The 19,686-nt window shown below is 43.4% G+C and overlaps 1 protein-coding gene across 4 annotated transcripts in view; it reads right to left on the bottom strand.

Annotated features, from left to right (window-relative positions):
* AP-1sigma (AP-1 complex subunit sigma-2) overlaps positions 1–19,686 on the bottom strand; it is a 40,019-nt gene that overhangs the window by 10,824 nt on the left and 9,509 nt on the right. For 2 of the 4 annotated variants that reach the window (XM_075887528.1, XM_075887529.1), the window contains exons 3-4: positions 13,680–13,788; positions 11,365–11,502 (exon numbers count right to left, since the gene is read on the bottom strand). In XM_075887528.1, the coding sequence (XP_075743643.1) occupies positions 11,365–11,502; positions 13,680–13,788 (247 nt within the window). Of the gene's footprint in view, positions 1–1,964; positions 2,159–6,932; positions 7,288–11,364; positions 11,503–13,679; positions 13,789–19,686 lie in introns of those variants that run through there. The other 2 variants (XM_075887530.1, XM_037429924.2) reach the window with 2 other exon arrangements.

Here is a 19,686-nt window from a genome sequence, read left to right as displayed (position 1 = left end):
GTTTGAACCAACGAAATGTTCAAACACAATCCCATAGTACAACTTGAATTGTGATTGAACATCATATTCTGCATCATTTGCCTCGATAGCACGTTTATCTGAAACTTTGCTTACAATGGTCAGTGTTTCCCACCTGACAGATCCATCAACGTAAGTTGTACGCACGATAAACATGCGTTCCATGTTCTTACACAACAAGTAAATATAATTTCCGGTAGAACAATCTTCTCAGCCCATTAACAATACAACGACCATTCACAGTTATTCTTCCCCTACTACAGTTGTCGTGGGTAAGCAAGGGCACATCTGCTTGAAACTGAGTGCACATGGTCAAAAAAATTAGGCTAATGTAAAGATCTAAGACAGAAAAGCAAGACGTTTTAACATGTGATTAACATAAACTGCCACAATGAAATGCGGCAAACTGCAGTGGCTGAGGAACTGCTGAGGGCTAGTGATGAGTTGTAAACCTACATTCTAAATTATACTAAAGATGAGAGAATGCTTGCAATATTGATGCGTTGTAAGGCATGAGGTTGTTACCACGCTCGAGCGCAGATCGCAAGATATGCAGATGGCATGACAGTTGCATATCTTGTTTTCATTGTACATACCTCGATGCAGAAATTTACCGCGTTTTAAACATGCAGTGATGGTGCAACTACTGAAAACAGGACCGCCTACTTCAACATGGTAATGGCCAGCAGACCATTGCCAGCAAAGTTTTACCGATCTTTGTAGATGCTTTGTTATAAAATGATACCAGGCATATTGGCCGAAACGTATTGCTACAAATGGTAATACTGTTACCATTTGTAGCAATAATACGTTTACCTTGGTAATATTACGTTTACCTTGGTACGTTTACCTTGGTAATATTAGTGCACACAATACGTTTACCTTGGTAATATTAGTGCACACACACATATTTTGAATCTTCGGCACACCAGTAGTCTTACAATGACAATAAACTTTAGAAGTAGTGAAACAGCAAGTATTGTATTTCAGCCATTGTCACAAATCCTGCATTACACCACGAACACTACCACACCAGCTTGTTGTGGATTATCCTATTTCTCTTAGCTAGCACTTCCGAGCCTCACAATGTCACCGTGGGTGGGTGTAGGACCCCCCTAAGAAAGATAGATTCTAATATGAAAGAATAGCACAAATGAATTGACATAGTAATTCAATGATACCCTAACACAATATGATGCTACAGTGGTAACCGTATCTCAACAAGATGAGATTGCTGAAGTGAGCAAATGGTGCACATTTTTCCCATGCTATATCAACGAGTTGTAATAAGCCTGGCATTGCTGCTTGTAAATAGTGTCTCTGAACTACAACACTGATAATACACATTTCCACTTTTTACCACCGCTGCACTTTTTATGCCACGTTTTTCTTAATTCTTCATTTTCTTTGAAACTGCATTTCGAAAGCATGGATTAACTCGACAACAATCATAGTGTCAACAACTTTATCACGATAGCTGAGCTTAAATGCTGCTGTACTTGAAACAAAGCTAAAATACCAAATGGGACAATTGACATCACCAATATTAAAAATGTACAACATAACCTTCATCCTAAATAATGATCATGCTGGAACGCGACATCTTGCATGATCATGTGAGACCATACAATGCAGGCAATCTCTGAGGACGTGCGAAAATTTCAATACAGACCCCTTTGACAAGGGACCAAAACGTGACATTCAAGCATTCATGAAAATTTAGACAGCACGTGCACCAAAAAGGTTACAGAATCTAAACATACATGAACAGTTTAAAAGAACGCAACGCAACTTTTTTGCAGTTCCTCGACCACAGCAGTACCGTCATACAATGACACCCTAAATGCCGTTTTTTATCAACAATTTACAGGTTTGCAGTGCTGAACATCTATGCTGCGGCACGGAAATTGTGAGGCACCGTGCTTTGGTGTTTCTGACAACAACACAACACACTTTAAAAGAGGCAAGAACGAGAACTCTGTACTGAGAACGGAGGGGTGTCAGGATGAAGGGGGAAATCGGTTATTCAGCATGGGCCCAAAAGCAAGCTCCAACAATACAGGGAGGAACAATAATGGGAAGTGCAGGTCGCAGGCACACACGATGGTTAGTCTTGCACGCCAGTCTCAAGCATTTCATCCTTTAAAAAACAAATGGGTAGGGGAGAAAAAAAAACGAGAAAAAAAGAAAAAAATGACGAGGCAGGCTTGATATTTTTTTAGCTGTTACACACATTAGAAAAGTATGCATGCTGTAAACGTACTTACAGTAAGTGAAAAGTTAGCGGAGGAATTCCACTGGCATGCAAGATACAAGTGCAGCCTTTATTCAACCGTAAGAAAGCCATGAGCAATTGGTGTTGAAAGTAGATCATCTAGAAGAGGAGACTGAACCGTCGTAGCTCAACCTCTCAAGAGTGTAGATTAGTGCTTGAAGAGAGGATAAACAGTGCTGTTTCAACATTAAACGGGCTGGGCATCTCAAAAAGGAAAGGGGGCCAGGAAGAATGCTCTTTAGATGAACCACGGCCTATTGTGATGCACACCCAATTCTTGGTACACAAGTTGTTCGTACCTGTGAACTATCATCTGTACTTTTTCCTTTCATCCCCGATTTCCTTTATTCCTCACTGTATTACACCAATACTACTCCATGAGTACTTTCCAATGCCCCTCGAGCACCCCAATCAAGCTACGACTGATTTGGGCAGATTGAAAGCCCGAATTCTAAATTCAGGAACAAAGTGGTGCATGTGACTGCAAGGCTGAATAAAACTATCCCACACTTAAAGTGGATTACACCCCAATCAGACAAAGGGCTCGATTCAAACCCAGCTTCTTTATTTCTACAAAACACCCACATTCCGCTCAAACAGGGTCCATTATGCGCTCGAGCTAGCTTTGATTACACGCCACGCAGCGACTTTTATAATTTTCAACAAAGGATGTCGTTACTGGGTGCAAATAACAAGCGTCGTGGGGCCTATGGATATGTTATCATGGTCACGCAATGGGAAAGCCATTTGCGATGCACAAACTGGCATTCACAAGCAAAATAACTGGTATCTACTCGTCACCGTAATGCCAAAGACGAGTAGTTTGTGCTCACGATGCCGCTTCAAGGCTCATAGACTGTCAGAATGCCATGCTAGCAGCATTTACAAATTTTACTGTCAGGTAATAGGAAACTTGATATCGAATAGGATGGCAGGATGAACAATGCAGTTCAGTTTCAATTATAAAAAATGCTGGCACCCTTTTGACTCTTGCACTTATGGACATCATATTGTGTGTGTGCGTGTGTGTATGTGTATATATATATATATATATATATATATATATATATATATATATATATATATATATATATATATATATATATTCACTTATTTGTTATCTTTCAGTTTGTCTGAATTTAAGTTTACTACAAACTGCCGCAGACACGACCTCAACTTTATTGCTTCTGCTATAGGCATTGCCATATTTTGGTCATGTTGGTAAACTGAACTTGGAAGGATATTCAGAGCTAGCAGGCAAGAATGCAAGGTGATGATACTTGCTGAGGTGTTGTCTCTCTTAGTACCTTGTCAGCAAGTGCTGCGTATGCTTTTGGAGTAAGAGTATTCAACATGCAAGGGGTCAACACTATTGACAATGTCTTGTGAAAAGTATCACTTCGGTGAATTTTTCTAGGAGATAAAGTGAACTTCAGGACAACTTTGCAGGATGAAAAACAGGGAGCTCATTTCACAGAGTAAAAATGCAACATTTTTTAACCAATTATCTAACTTACTCGGAATATTCAAGCAAATAAATAATACAAGCTACTGTTGAAGAATCTCAAAAAAAAAAAAGAAATGTAATGGAATTGAACTATCCTAGCACATCTCTAGGAAATAATTTTTCAATGAGCAATTAGTCTCTAACCGTTAAACTTTTAACAAATTCAATTAACTGGACCACCTTGCTGAACATTAACATATATTGCTAATAATTTGCAGTGTTATATCATGATAATGAACAATTATACAGACAAAAGATGACTGGTCACAATATTAGACCGTGTTCATCACAATTTACCCCTACACAGTTATTTTTAAGACTCACTATTACACTGAAAAGACTCTAGCAGACTTGAAATGGCATTTCAAAGAAACCCTCTTAAGAAACAGCAACATTGTTAAAAAGGTGTTTGCTGGTGCAAAGTTTAAATGGAGTACTAGTTTTGCATGTTACATTTTAAAGTGTTAAATTTTTGTGCTGTAGTACTGGAAACTTTGCATCAACATTCCAAGGCCAGTGATTGTGAAGAAAGGGTGCTGTAGGCATTTGATGCAAGCAGTTTTGTGTACTGAGAGCCTCCCACCTAGAAATCACGAATATATGCAAAGCAAAACGATTGTCTATCTGGACGAAATTTTCAGCCACTGATGCACGGCCTCTTTCATACATTTAAATACAGGTACTACAAACAAACGTTGGCTCACGCCAATGTTGTCCTCGCGTGCTTTTCATAACTATGGGTATGTCAGTCAACTGGCACCTCACATCCCGCACTGCGCAGCCCCTACAGGCTAGACCTGTGCACCAAATGACAAGGGAAACTATGTTTCCTGTTCATGCAGCCCGATGCGAGGTGCAATTTGAAATGAGCGTGACAATGCACATTTCAGAATCTCAGCTACTGCCCTCACAGTGAAACCGAGACTGATAAATTGCAAAGAAAGCCTGCATACCACACAAGACAGTCACCAGGTTTGTGTACATTCGAGGGATAGCATGACCGTACACTTACGACATCAATCACATAGATGTGAGAAGTGTGCTGCCATGTGGCTGGAGCAAAGGTGCCTTACCGTCTGCAGCATTGCAATGCTTACACTACACTCAATCCTCGTTATAACAATCGCGTCTGTTCGCACAATAATTTCATTATATCTGAAAATTCGTTATAAATGTTTATCTGTAAGAGTGTTATCTGTGACAAGACTATTCTTCATTTACTTCTTTATAACCAATAATCCGTTATACCCGTGTCTGTTATATCTAGGTTTGAGTATAAGCGATAGGGTTTACAGGACCTTCTAAGAATCAGTCAAAAGACATGAGTGAAGCTCGATTTTTATAACTGGCTTTCACGAAGCAGAAGTATTGTATATAATCTTTCATTCAGTTGTCTTGCTTGCTTTGCTTTTTTTGTCGTGGCTTTCTATTTACAACAAAATCCATAAACAACCGGCAATAACTGCCATTAAAGGTAGACAAAGTGTGTCGAACATGCGCTAAGAGCGAATGTCGACATGTATTGCTTAACTTATATTGCTTCTTCGAAAGACAACTTCTCGTGACCGATGAGTTCATTCCCTTTTTTTTAGTGAAATCTACGATGCTGCAGCCACTTAATTAGCCCACAACTTTCATGTGTGGGCAGATAACATGTAGGATCCCAATTCATTCACAGTCCTCATCACCTAGCAAAAACATTTTGCACGATGACTGTAACAGTGCCAAAGCTATCTTTCAAGTTAAGCCAGTTGGCTTAGTTAAATAGTGTTGCCCAAATATGTAACCAACAAGGTGAATGCAGGCTCTGCCCATCATAATACCAACCATAGATGCTTTGCCAGTGAAGCTAAAAGAATAAGAATATTTTTACCTAATTATCTGCTTCTCTCTGTTTGCAGTCTAAAAAGAGATATTGTAGGCTTTTGATAGCACAGGCTGTTGTGAAGCGACTGCATTGGCAAACCTACCATTACAAGCTCCGATGTTACTCAAGCATATGTAGTAAATGAGACTCATGTAATGACAAACACGTCAGATCTGTTACAAGAGAAAATGCCTTGCAATAACTGTCATGAGCGATTGATTCATGAAGCTGTCATGAGAGATTGATTTTCTCGCTACATTCTGTTTCACGGATTTCGCGAAGTGCAGCGAAAACCAGGCATTATGCCAGCCAACCAGAAACAAGGCCTGGTTGCACAATCCAGAGAAAGGGCAAGAGGTTGCCCACTTGCATGCAATAGCAAAACATCCCTGTCACTTTTATGACACAGAAAATATGCTACCCCCCTCTCCCCTTTCATTTGTTCAGACCACACCAAGTACCACAACAATTTGTGCTATATAAGGTCCAAGCAACAAGCCTGGGTCTTATATGTACACAAGGGTTAAAGTGTACACCAGCAAAGAAGAGTAAACAGCGAATTTCAAAAAAAGGAATATGCGAGCGTTAATTGCACTAAAGCAGAGACGAGCACAGACGTACCGCCACCATTCATGCACTGAAGACAGCCACGACACAACACAAAATTAAGGAAACTACCACGTGCAGAAACACACAATACTGAACAACACCGGGCGGGTAAGGCATTTGCCAGGGCTTTGGGAAGAGCCAGTGAAACAACAATGCGTATATTTGGTGAGAAAGCAGGCATATACACCTGCATCAACTTGTGTGCAGTGACTGACAGTATGCAGAGTTCACAGCAGTTGAACTGCTTCATAAGAATAAGCCCCATTCAAAGTCCTTGAATATCTTTACCTAAAACTACATTATATTTGACTGCTTGGAAAACAATCTTTACCTAATGTGACTCCTGCCCCTGTAATTTTCTTTACCTCACAAAAGAAAAAATGTACTCAACTACCAGAGTGCTGTTAACTGTATTACACCAGCATGTTTTCTGAACTGTCCAGATAAAAAAAACCTAAAATTTAAACACCTTTAGCAATTATTTTACAATTAAAATGGATATTTGGGACCTTTAAAATGACATTCTGATGTTCAAGAACTTTGAGGTCTGCCAAAAACCCAGCCACTACCCATCAATGCAAGAGACCTTATAGTCTCCCCTTTATCACACAACCACCGGGTCTCCAAAAAAAAATAAAGAAGAGTGCACAATACAGATCTTGCTTCTATAAAAAAAATAAGCAGCAATGAGTACACAGGAGTAAATTTGTTCGGTACAGTGTCTCTTCGCATTTGCGCTAAGTTTGTCACAAAACCGTACACAAAAGATGTCACAGTCTGTGAAAAAAGCACCTGTAAAAAAAAAACATTTAAAGAAAAAGAAGGATAAGCAGTCCAGGAGATGGAAGTTGAAAAAAAAAAATAAAAGACGAAAGGCAGAAGAGCAGACTGCCAGAATGTCCCTCTCTAGATGAGATAGACCACAGTGATGCTGTCATCGTTTAAAAAAAAGAAAACACATCACATTCAAATGAGTCCAAACTCTTTGAGGGCGTTTTCAACGGCTTCATCCTTGGGAAGGAGGACAGGAGAAAAACAGTGTTAGGAGCTTCAGCGCGACACAAAAAACTCTAATGTGAGGCTATAGAGAACAGTGAGCTTAAGCTATGTTTGATGAACTACATTCAAACTGCAAAGCAGTCACTTGCATAGAAAGCGAGGGTTCGGCTAGCCAAAAAAAGCAGTGAATGTAAAATGCAAATGATGATGCAATCATGACAAGATCTTGGTCTCAAGGTCTTCGTCATGTCGTTCTGAAGATTAAAACTTTCCTCTGCCATGTTTTCGCATCATTTGCTGGTTACTACGAGATTTATTTTGCACAAGAGGACGGTTCGTTGTCAGCCTTCTAGTTGTGCCGTCCATATCTTATAAAGATGCAGTAATGTTCTTGCATGTGTCTTGCAATTTCATAGTAAATTATTGAAGAAACAGTTTTTATCATGATATTTATTAAGTATGTATATTGGTGCTAACACTGGTGCGAAGAAAATTTCTTCTTCTATTAATTGGTATTAAGCACTTTTTAAGCAGTATGCTTTGCTAATAGCAAAAGAATATATATATATATATATATATATATATATATTTTATATTGATACGGAATGAGCCGGGCCATGTTTTGGAGACAAAAGTAGAGGAAGAGGAAGTTAGTTGGTTCGGCCTATGTTTGCCATCATCCCCCATAACTTCCTCTTCTTCTATCTTTGTCTCCAAAACATGGCCAGGCTCATACCGTATGAATATATATATATATATATATATATATATATATATATATATATATATATATATATATATATATATATATTGAACCACCTAAGAAAGTGCTACTCTTTCCATGTACGGGAAACCGTTAATCAACCCTGTTATCAAGCCCTCACCACACAAATGCACCATAACAAGTCATCACACGGCGCTTAGACTCGGCATTAAGTTTTGTTCCTATAAAAAGAAAGGGCGCACAGCTACATGCTTCACGAGCTGCTTGATGTTGCTGCACGTCAGTAATGGCACAGGCAGCCGAAACACTTGCCTGCATCATGACTTGGGGGGCATGCAGAAGACTGGGTACACTTTGTTGCCGAGACCAAATAATTCCTCATTAAATAAAGCGACGCGTCTAGAAGGTGTCACTTCGACAAAGCGAGTCGCAGTATTAAAACCACTCACAAGATCCATAGTCCCGTAAGAGCCCTTTTCGCATGTAAAGAGCGACGCTGGCAGTTTCAGTGAAGCAGTTCGCTTTCACCTTTGTTCTTCCCATCGAGGACATAAAAAAACTATCTGCGTAATATATATTAATGATCGACATTAAAATACAGATGCTAATCAAGCTGGCCAAAGTAAGTGCTGTAGAATGAACTCGCAGTGGATCAGAAATGGCATCGGCAGAGGCGTCCGCCTGGCCTGGCTTACTGCGCTCACTAGTGGAGCAGTCAGTATTTGCGAGCTGTTGCGGCTTCCTTGTCGCTAATGAAGCCACACTTTTATTGGCCATATTTTTGAGCAAAGAGGCAACGTTGTGGAATTCCGTTTCTGTACGAGCCCTTGGTGAATATACGAAGTCTTCTAATTAATGTACACACCGATATTCGGGATCAGGGTGGAGCAAGACTGCTCGCTCAACCACCGTGCACTTCGAACCGCCATATGCCTGGGCATATTACGCCGGCTGTGTGAAAATTTCCTTCCGAGCTGCAAGTTGTCCACAACGGCGCAAAACTTCACTGTGACGGTTACACTCTCATGCAGCCAGCATTGAGACTACCTAATAACACACGGAGCTTGCTGCTCAGAGAAACGCGTTCCCATTCACATTGAAACATTGTTCTGGAAATGACATAACCTTGCGTGCTGCTTGTGCAGGCTCACTCACGCACACAACGCCCATCGTAGTTGCTGGCGCATGACACAAAAAAGCTGAGTGCTAGCTCTCGTCTTCAAAATGTCAACATGCCATCCGGCCTTTTCGACTGATGCTGACACAGAGCATAGAGTGGTGACACGTGCCAGCCTGTGCATGTGGTCTGGGTTTTATGCGTTTCACATAGCCTGATACTTGGTCCTATTTTTATGCTTTTACCACACGTGTAATAATGTTCCTGCGACTTTTCGACCAACACGACTCCTGCATTGCCAAAGCTTGTCATTTTCTGAAGCAGTTTAAAGCCCTGACGAGGTTGCGTAGTAGATTACTCGGCTGCCATGCAAAATGCCTGGGTTTCATCCCTGCTAGAACCCCGATTTTTAATCTTCGCATTCACTGCGATTTCTCGCTCATTGACAATGCTTCTGACACCACATTTTCTGTAACACAGGCTCTTTAACGCAATCGCATCAACACTGCGGTAATATGACATGACAAAAGCTGAATATGGTGGAAGAGAAAGTATGTGAATTAAGCCGTAAAATGACATGAGCATTCCATGAGCATTGTCTACAGCTAGATATACTATATTTACTTGCATAATCTCCGCACTTGCATAATTATCGCACCCCGCACATTGCCTAACAAAAATAAGATTTCTTTTTTTTTTTCGCAAGTGATTAGTATTGTATTTTGAAAAAATGCAGCCATAAAGTCGTCTGCTCCTTCCAACTGCTGATGATGATGGCACATGACAGCCTGGCACCATCTCTTATGCATTATGCATACTATCAACACACAGAGCTCCAATCTCGTCCAAGCCAAGATAAAGTGGCAAGCGTGTGTTGCGGCATGAATGGTGTACGTTGTGCCCATTCTGTGGTTATGTTATGAAGTGATAAGAAAGCTACATGGCCGCTTCCAAGTTGAAAATGATTGATCATGTACTAAACAACGGCAACAGAGCTACTAATAGGTACTTTTGAGACGACGAGTTTTGTGTTCGCTACTGGCAACGGCAGCATGGGCACCTAAAAGCCCATTATTGAGATGTTTGGTAAAACTTTGTTGTGTTAGATGGTAACTGTGGATGATTCTTTGTCAGATGGCCATCAGCTTAACGTTGATGTTGTATGCTAACCTTTTGTGGGCTCCCATTGACAGATGCTAATGCTACGCCAACAAGCTTTGCATACAGTATTCTAAAAAACTATTTGATTGCAGCTTTTGTGTCTCAAATAAATCTTGTCTCGTGTTGAACCTGGGGTTTTATTGTTAAGGTAAGTACTTCTCAAATCTTGTAGTAGTTAGCATGAGAAAACCAATTTGCACCCAGTTTGTTCTCTTTCCCCCCCCCCCCCCCTTGTTCCGTACGTTTTCGAGAAAAGTTCTCGCACCACCGTACTTTTCATTGCTTTTTCGTGAAAGAAAGTGCGAGGATTATGCGAGTAAATATGATAGATACATTACAAGACAGCACACATACTAGGAACTTGTCTGTGTGTTTGTCCACATGTTCCCTACTTCCTGTATCATTTCGCACCTTTGCGGCTATTTTGTCATGTGTGAAAGCTGCACTTCATACAAGTAGCAACGCGTAATTCCTTCACAGCCTTGAATGTCACAAATCCTCAACAAGAGCTGAAGAGCAACATCATAAAGAAAAGTATTCAAGTGAGTGTCTTATATTTTGGCATTGTAAAAAGAAATGCTGTATGGATTGGCCAATGTTAGGGGCAATTTCATGACACTACCTGTTTGCGAAAAATCAGATAGGAACTGTTTACTGATTACCAGTGGGAAGAATGCGCACTTTCGACTTTTAAGGGGAGAATGATTGCGAATAAAAATGCATTCTGCATTTTCTCTGTCTATTATTGCATCCTCAACACACCCGCAATGTCACAGTTCCACACACTGCCTAAAAAAGAGAAGTTTATGGTAAAATAGATGCTTAAACCAATAAAGTCGTAGAACATGTTATGTCCCAGGGGCCAACGTTTCGACAAGGGGACAGTCAAATTTTGTTGAAGCACTGGCTCTGGCAACATTGCCTGTTCCATGACGTCTTAACACAGCTCATTAATTTACTGCAGGCCGACACCCAGGCCAGGAGGATTTTGTCCATCGCGCATCATATTTTCGGACCGACCACAAAAGACCTTAAGATAGCAAAGGGAGACAGAAAAGTGAGGGGGAGGGATGAAAGATGCGCTCACCTCCTGAAGTAAATCTTGCGCTGCGATGGCCTTCAGGACATTCTTCTTGCTCGTCTCCTGCATTTCGCCGCCGACAAGCAGCTCGTCAAGGATGAAGTAGGCCTTCTCAAAGTTGAAGATGATGTCCAACTCGCACACCTACACATACGGGTGACGGTAAGGAAAAAAAATGAGAACAGTTGCGCAGTGCACCTACTGAACCTGCACTAAGCAAGTTTCTTATCATAATCACAGTAGGCTCCCAACCACCATCCTTCACCCCACCACACCTCCCTGCTTGATGTAGTAGACAAGATAGTAAAGAAAGAAGAGCTTAAATCTACAATGCACAATGAACACGGTCAGTCTTCTGTAAACTGTTTTGAAAACGGGTTTACCTTTCCTGTAGGCTGAAGGGTCATTCACCTGTGTTCCATCGTAATCATTTTCTTTTTTCAGGCACAACACAATCTTAGAAAATTCATTTTTGTTTGTATAGCTAAGACACAGGTCCATTATTTCCTGTTAAAATCATTCTGTCAGATAATGTTACCTGTGCATGCAGATCAAGTTTGCGGAGTCGCAATTGGGTAAAATTCTATTGCTGAGAAGTTGGCAGACTAATCAAAACTTCTATTATTACTATGGGCACAGCGCATAAGTTCGGCACTAAAGGCGCTTAAAATCGTGCTGGCAGAACCACAGCAATTTAATATAAAACAGGTACGACCCACCTTCCACATAAAGCGCTAGACCCGGTCACCATGCGGTGTTGTGCACACTTGGCACATGTTCAAGCATGGGTACTCTTCAGCTAATACAGTGTTACCGCAATTTCCGTGTGTTAAAATGGCAGTGCTAGCAAAAGCACTCTTATCGAGACAAAGGGTAATAGTTCGGTCCGAGTGTTTTGCGACTGCTCAGGTCAAGGAATCGTGCACAACCGCACTGCAACACCAATTGCCACCCATCGCACGCGAGCCCACAACATACTGAAATTCACGCACCGAACCAAGGAGACGTTGGCCAAAGAACCCACACGATCGTTGCCTTGTGGACAGCAGACAATAAAGTGATGGTGACTTTGTTCCATCACTTCAGTTGTTTTGTTCTAATTGACATCACACACACAATATTCCCAATAATAATGAAAACCCTATAGGAAGAGTCTGGGCAATCTATAAAGTTCATCTGTAAAAAATTTGCATCGCTCTCCAGCCTACACAAAGCATTGCGGGAGGGGGAGGAAGGGAATGACAAGAAGGCAAGAAGATGCATCCAATCATCAGCGCACATTACAACCTTAAACACTTCCTTTTCTTTTTCTTTCGAATGCACGACTTATTTTCAGTGTGACTGTATACCAGGGCATGAGGCAGCAGCCCTTTGCCCTCAGTCTCTTCAAGAAGGGCTCAAATAGGTAACTCTTCAAGTAACTAACATATGACCACACTTTAGGCGTTAGCTGTTTAACGAATCTTCTGCCACGAAAATTCGTCACAGCCACTCCATAATGACCATAGTGCCTTTGCCACATTAATAGGCTTATCAAGCATTTTCAATAAGGTGCCCACACTACAGTTCATACCCGAAATTCCACTACAGGCAAAGAAATTTGTGTATAGCCAAATATCAAGCCGACTTAGTTTTATTAAGCAGACGACTCTTGATCAAGACCCAAGTACAAATATAACATACTTTCTCAGAGTTTCTAACGAGACACACACATTTTTGATTATTTGAACTAAACATGGCCAAAAGAAGTATTACAGAAAGTGTTTTCGCAATCATGAAACCAGAAAATGGTGGTGCCCTTCCCTCCTATGCAGTCGATCAATTTGGTTATGCAGTTTGATGAGAGGAGAGCGAGCGATTTCTTGTTGGCACTTATACAAAACTGAATATTCCTTGTTGCATTCGGGGGGGGCTATATTTGGCTCATCTGTTCACAGGAGACTTGAGTAAATGCTGATTGGCATTGTTTTCTGACTATGTTCAGAAAGTGTTACAGGCTACCTTCCTGTGCCAGCTTTTGTAATGTGCCTCTTCAGCTAGCCAATCAAAACTATGGACTAACTAATCCTACTGGCCAGCAAGAAAGCTGCACCCACAACGATTCAAAGCAGCGGAACTTCCTTCCACTTGGATCGACAAGCTACCTAAAATGCAGTTTGTTTTAGTGCAACAGAAGCATACGAGCTGTTGTGGCAGTGAAACAATCCTGGTCAATGAGGTCACACACGAACAAGCTTCCACAATACTGGTCCTGCCATCACGACTAATGCTCAAGAAGAAAGGAAGGAGCCCACCTAGTAGTAACATGAGACACAACTTACACTTCCAAAGTACTTGTCCAGCAGCTCCACATATCGGTGAATTACTTCAAGAGTCAGCAGCTCGTTGTCCACCTGTTCCACAGCACAACAGAAATACAGACTGGCATACCTGCATGGAGAAATAAAAGCACCACAATAGGGTCAGAAATGACAAGCAGCAGGGAGTGGCAGTACGGCTGTTACCACAGCATGACCCAAACTCTGGCACACTGCATGTAACTCAAGTCAATAAAGAGACTGCCGAATTGATGACCACAATTTGTGGATTACGCAGCAAATAAGTGAAAAGCTTAAAGAAATATTTTAGCAGAGTAAGCCAGCGCTAATGATGCGCCACACCATCCCACTTTCGTGCAAACCCACCCAGTTCACAGCATCGCAATGCTTGTAGGCCTTGCAATGCACCCTCTCAACCCCACCTCCTCTGAATATTTAAATGCTTCCCTTGTAGCAGGGTCAAGAGAGACAGTATCTAGTCAGAGCAGCTAGTAGACGAGTACGACAAAGAGCTGAGCCTGTGACAGTGACTGACGCCCCTAAAACCAGGCGGTTGGTTTTAATCAATAAACACCCTTGTAAATTGTTGGAAGTGTGGGGCACGTAGTCTTCGAAGCTGGAACTTCGGAGTCGCGCCTTACCTCCAGTGCCAACAATGCCTAAAGAACCCTCCACCCAAGGTACCTCCAAAGTTATGGCCTCTACATGTCCCGGCGTGTGGCCACTGCGTCGCCCACTGATCTTCAGGGGCACTGAAGGACAAGGCGTTGAGGAGTGCCTGGCTACTTACCACAAGGTGAGCGCAGCGAACAAGTGGGACGATGTGGCTAAGCTGACTTATGTACGCTTGTACATGTCCGGCATCGCTAGTCTCTGGTTGCGCAACCACGAAGCCGACATTTCCAGCTAGGATTCGTTCAAGACTGCCTTTTTGCAAGTCTTCGACCGCCCTGCTGTGCAAAAACTCCGCGCAGAACAACGACTTCATGAGCACACTCAACAGCCAGGAGAGACCTTTACCAGTTACATTGAAGATGTTGTTGACTTGTGCAAGCAGGTAAACCCAGCGATGCTCGAAGCCGACCAAGTCAAACAAATCCTTAAGGGCATATCCCATGATGCATCTCAAATGTTGTTAGCCAAGGACCCACAAACGACAGCTGATCTCATCAGCTTGTGCCAGAGTTTTAACGAATTGTGCAAGGAACGCGCCCAACACGGCGCACTCTGTAACGGCGTGACTTGATTGCGGCCTTGACTCTCGGAGACCAGAATGACATGCTGGTTCACATAAAGTAGTTCGTGCGTGAGGCGGTCGCTCGAGAGCAGCTGTCCATTTTATCGAGCATGCCCAAACCAGCACAAACGCATCCTCTGGCCCCAGATCATCTCGCCTCGGCCATAAAGCACGTCATACAAGATGAGCTAGCAGACGCTTCGCCTTTCGCTCGTTCATCACCTCTAGAGAAAGCACCCTTGACGTATGCGCAAGTCGTTGCAGCCAGAGCACATCTACAGCCCACTTATGCTACCTCACCGGTCACTGTTCAGTCATCACCGGCTCCGTTCAGTCAACCACTCGCAGTGTTTCCAAATCTGTGGCACACCGCAGACAATTTGCTATTTGCCAGTTTTGCTATTCTTGCGGTTACACAGGACATGTGGCTCGCCTCTGCCGCCGCCGCCCTCTCATTCACAGCGGCACCATGCAAAGATCATCGCACGACTCTTGGCGCTTTAACGACACAGCACATCAACAAGGATCTTTTTCACCCAACCCTCCCCCCCCCCCCCCCCCACTCAGTCAGTCACCGATCTCCATCTCCCCGGCGTAGCTCCCTGTCACCTATGCACCGCCGACCCTGCCCTTCACACGCAAAAAACTAGATGCCACTGTTCTTGAGGCACAAACTGCGTCGTCATCGAATGAATCAAGTCCTCGCATTTCTTCGACAAACCTCATTGACGGATGGTTACCGTACCCTTGCGCTTGTGGACACTGGTGCTGCCGTTTCAGTATTTGATTTAAAAATTTGCTGCCTGCTTCGGAAGGTTACCACAAGGCCAAACGGATTGTCCCTCCGTACTGCCAGTGCTCACTATATCGACCATCAGATGAGAACGCAGGCATGTACCACCCACGTTCTCACCTAAGATGTTTTGTATACCGTTGAATTTCTTTTGCTACAGGCGTGTTCTCATGATGTGATTCTCGGCTGGGATTTTCTGTCTCTTTATCATGCGATTATCGACTGTGCTCATGCTGAAATGGCCTTCTCTGTCTTGTGTGCCTCGTCTCCAGAACTTGCATTGAACAAGCTGTTTGTCGCCGATGACATCAACATACCACCGACTAGCGCCGCCTTTGTTCCCGTGTCTTGTGCCAATGTGTTTAAGTATGCAGTGTTCTTTACGCCTTCCCAAACATTCCAACTTCACAGGAGCCTCGCGTTGCCATTTGCTGTCCTAGATATTTCGGCGGGCGCTACCAATTTGCTTGTCACGAATCCCTTGCCATGCCCTACAACCTTGTATTGGAACATTCCAAGACTTAGATGTTTCCTCCATCTTTGGCCTTGATGGTGAAAGTGATTTGCAGCTTAATGCACTGACACCATCTGCCCGTTCGCCTGTTCACGCAAATATTAAATTGTATGGCCCCTCAATTGATGGCGAACTTGAAAAACCACACTGTGAGAAGCTTCTAGAACTTCTTCACCAGTTTTCCGGCTCGTTAGGTTGCCAGCAGACGTCCTTAGGCCGAACGCACACCATTGTCCATCACATTAACACGGGCTCCCAAGCGCCTCTGCAGCAGTGTCCCTACCGTGTATCTCCTGTTGAGCGTCGTGTGATCACCGAGCAAGTGGCCGACATGGCGTCATTCGGCCATCCAGCAGTCCCTGGTCTTCACCTGTAGTGCTTGAAAAAAAAAAAAAAGACTGCTCGATTCGCTTCTGTGCAGATTACCACCGTTTAAATAAAGTTAAGGTTAAAGACGTATGATGCCCTGGACTGCTTGCAAGACGCTGAATTCTTTTCATCACTAGACCTACGATCCGGTTATTGGCAGGTCCCCATGGCACCATCAGATCGCCCAAAAACTGTTTTTGTGATTCCCGATGGGCTATATGAATTTAATGTAATGCCCTTTGGCCTATGTAATGCGCCAGCAACATTCAAAAGGGTGGTGGATAGCATCTTCCGCGGGCTAAAATGGAAGACATGTCTATGTTACTTGGATGATGTCATTTTCTCCCCTGATTTCGACGGCCACCTCAATCGTCTCACCGAAGTCTTGAGCTGCCTCTTAAGCGCAAGCCTTCAACTAAACATCAGGAAGTGCCACTTTGAAGCTTGGAAGCTCACAATACTTGGTCACGTTGTCTCAAAACGTGGCGTCCTCCTAGACCCAGAGACACTTCATCTGTCACTGAGTTCCTGAAGCCTACGACCATGAAAGCGCTTTGCAGCTTCGTTGGACTGTGCTCATACTTGAGCCGCTTTGTGAAGAGCTTTGCTTCGATAATCGCACCACTGACACAGCTGATCACTAGTGATGGACACCTCTCTGATTGGTCACCAGCATGCGATGATGCTTTCGCAACACTATGCCATCTCTTTACTTCACCACCTATTTTACGCCACTTCGACCCTACTGCTCCAACCGAGGTGCACACGGATGCCAGTGGCATAGGACTTGGCACTGCCCTTGCTCAACTCAAGCCTGGCTTCTCAGAGTATGTAGTTGCGTATGCCAGTCGCGCCCTCACCGAGGCAAAGCACAAATACTCGGTTTCCGAAAGGGAATGTTTGGCCATTGTTTGGGAATTATAAAAATTTCAGCCTTAATTATACAGACGACCATTTGATGTTGTTACCAACCATCATTCACTCTGTTGGCTCGCTTCATTGAAGCATTTTTCAGACTGGCTTAGACCTTGGGCGCTACGTTTACAGAAATTTGATATTCAAGTCATTTACCACTCAGGCCACAAGCATACCGACTCAAGACGCTCTTTCTCGCTTGCCCCTTCCTTTGCCGAAGCTACCACCGATAGCATCAATATCGCTGACATGCCTTCGGAACAGCACAAGGACTTTTGGATAGCCTCGCTCATTGACGTTCTCTCCTCATCTTCGGTGACACCACGCCAGCGTCTACCTCGTGCACTACGTCGACAAGTTCCCCATTATGCGATTCGGGATGCCCCCCATGTTTTACCATCGCAACTATCAGCTCGGTGGTAGGAAATGGCTTCTTGTTTTAACTCGCCATTTGCGCTCCAACATGCGCGCGTACTTCCACGCAGGCCCTCAAAATGCCCACGCTGGCGTTTTGAAAACGTACAACCGGCTTCACCAGCGATTCTTCTGGCGTGGAATGTACTCATACGTTCGCAAGTACATACGTTCCTGCACTGTGTGTCAGCGATGAAAAACAGCTTGTCATGCCTCTGGCGAATTACAACCATTACCGTGTCCAGCTCGGCTGTTTGGTAGAATAGGCACCGAACTCTATGGCCCACTACCTCGTACTCCTGCTGAAAATCGCTGGATTATTGTGGCCGTTGACCATCTCACCCGTTACGCTGAAACCGGCGCTTTGTCAGCCGCTGCTGCTCGTGATGTTGCCTTGTTCACCTTGCGTAGCTTTGTCTTTTGCCATGGCGTGCCACCTGAATTGCTTAGTGACCGTGGCTGTGCGTTTCTATCGCAAGTCGTGCAAAAGCTTCTCAGCGAGAGCAATATTATTCATCGCACCACTACGGGCTATCACCCGCAGACAAACGGTTTGATGGAGCACTTTAACCACACACTTGGTGATATGCTCTCTATGTACATATCCTCCGGCCATTTTAATTGGGACTTGGTGCTTCCTTTCATGACATATGCATATAATATGGCCACGCAAGCGACTACTGGGTTTTTACCTTTTTTTTCTACTGTACGAACGTGAGCCTTCTTCTATGCTTGACACGATACTTACTTACCGTCCAGATGCTTCAGAATACCGCGCAGCCTCTGAACTTGTTCACTGTGCCGCCAATTAGCACGTTCGTTTACGTCCATCGCACAAGGTCTCAAAAAAAAAAAAACGGCTTGACCAGGGCAAGCCTGCTCACAGCTTCCCCGTAGGTTCATTTGTATGGCTTTTGGTTCCATTCCAGTCCCCCAGCCCTCCGGAAAGTTTGCACCTAAGTACAGCAGTCCATACCACATCGTTCAATGCACAACACCGGTCAACTACGTCATCGAACCAGTAACACCTGCCAATGAGAGACGATGCCATGATCGTGAGACAGTCCACATCAGCCGCTTCAAACTTTACCATGATCCCCTTGTGCTCGCTTCGCCGTGAGTCGCCAGCATGACTCCTCTTCACCACCGGGGCAAGTATAGTGAGGAGGAAAGAGACAGTATCAAGTCAGAGCAGCTAGAAGACGACTACTATGAAGAGCTGAGCCCGTGACAGTGACTGACGCCCCTGAAACCAGGCAGTTGGTTTTAGTTAATAAACACCCTTACACCGTATTCAAAATCAAATCGAAACAGAGCTATCTAGTTTATTGTCCAAAAGCAACATAATCGCTGTGAGGGACATGCATAATTATACCGATTATTTCGGGAACAAAGAAGAACAGGAGGGACACGGCTAAATTTACGTGCACAAGCACACAAAATTCCCATCAAGAGTTCATTTTCACAGCCTACTTCTCACCTAAGCATGTCTCATATTTTTCTGCATATTTCTTGGAAATTTTACACGTGACTTCTTGCTGTAAACTCGGTTCAGTGCACTAATGTTCATGCAATGACCAGAGTGTGGGAACTCTTCAATACTACTACTAATAATCCACACTTTGCTCCACCCTACTTACAGTACTCTTACAGTACTTACAGAACAGAAATGTGAAAATTAAGGGCTCACATACTTTCATTTTTAGTGTCTGCAGTTCATGTCCTATCACCATAATTTTGGCTCAAACATTCAGATCAGAGCCAACAT

The sequence above is a fragment of the Rhipicephalus microplus genome, chromosome 1 (genome assembly GCF_043290135.1).
Source record: "Rhipicephalus microplus isolate Deutch F79 chromosome 1, USDA_Rmic, whole genome shotgun sequence".
NCBI lineage: Eukaryota > Metazoa > Arthropoda > Arachnida > Ixodida > Ixodidae > Rhipicephalus > Rhipicephalus microplus.
Note: the sequence above shows the minus strand (reverse complement) of the source record. Positions and strands in the feature narration are given on the sequence as shown.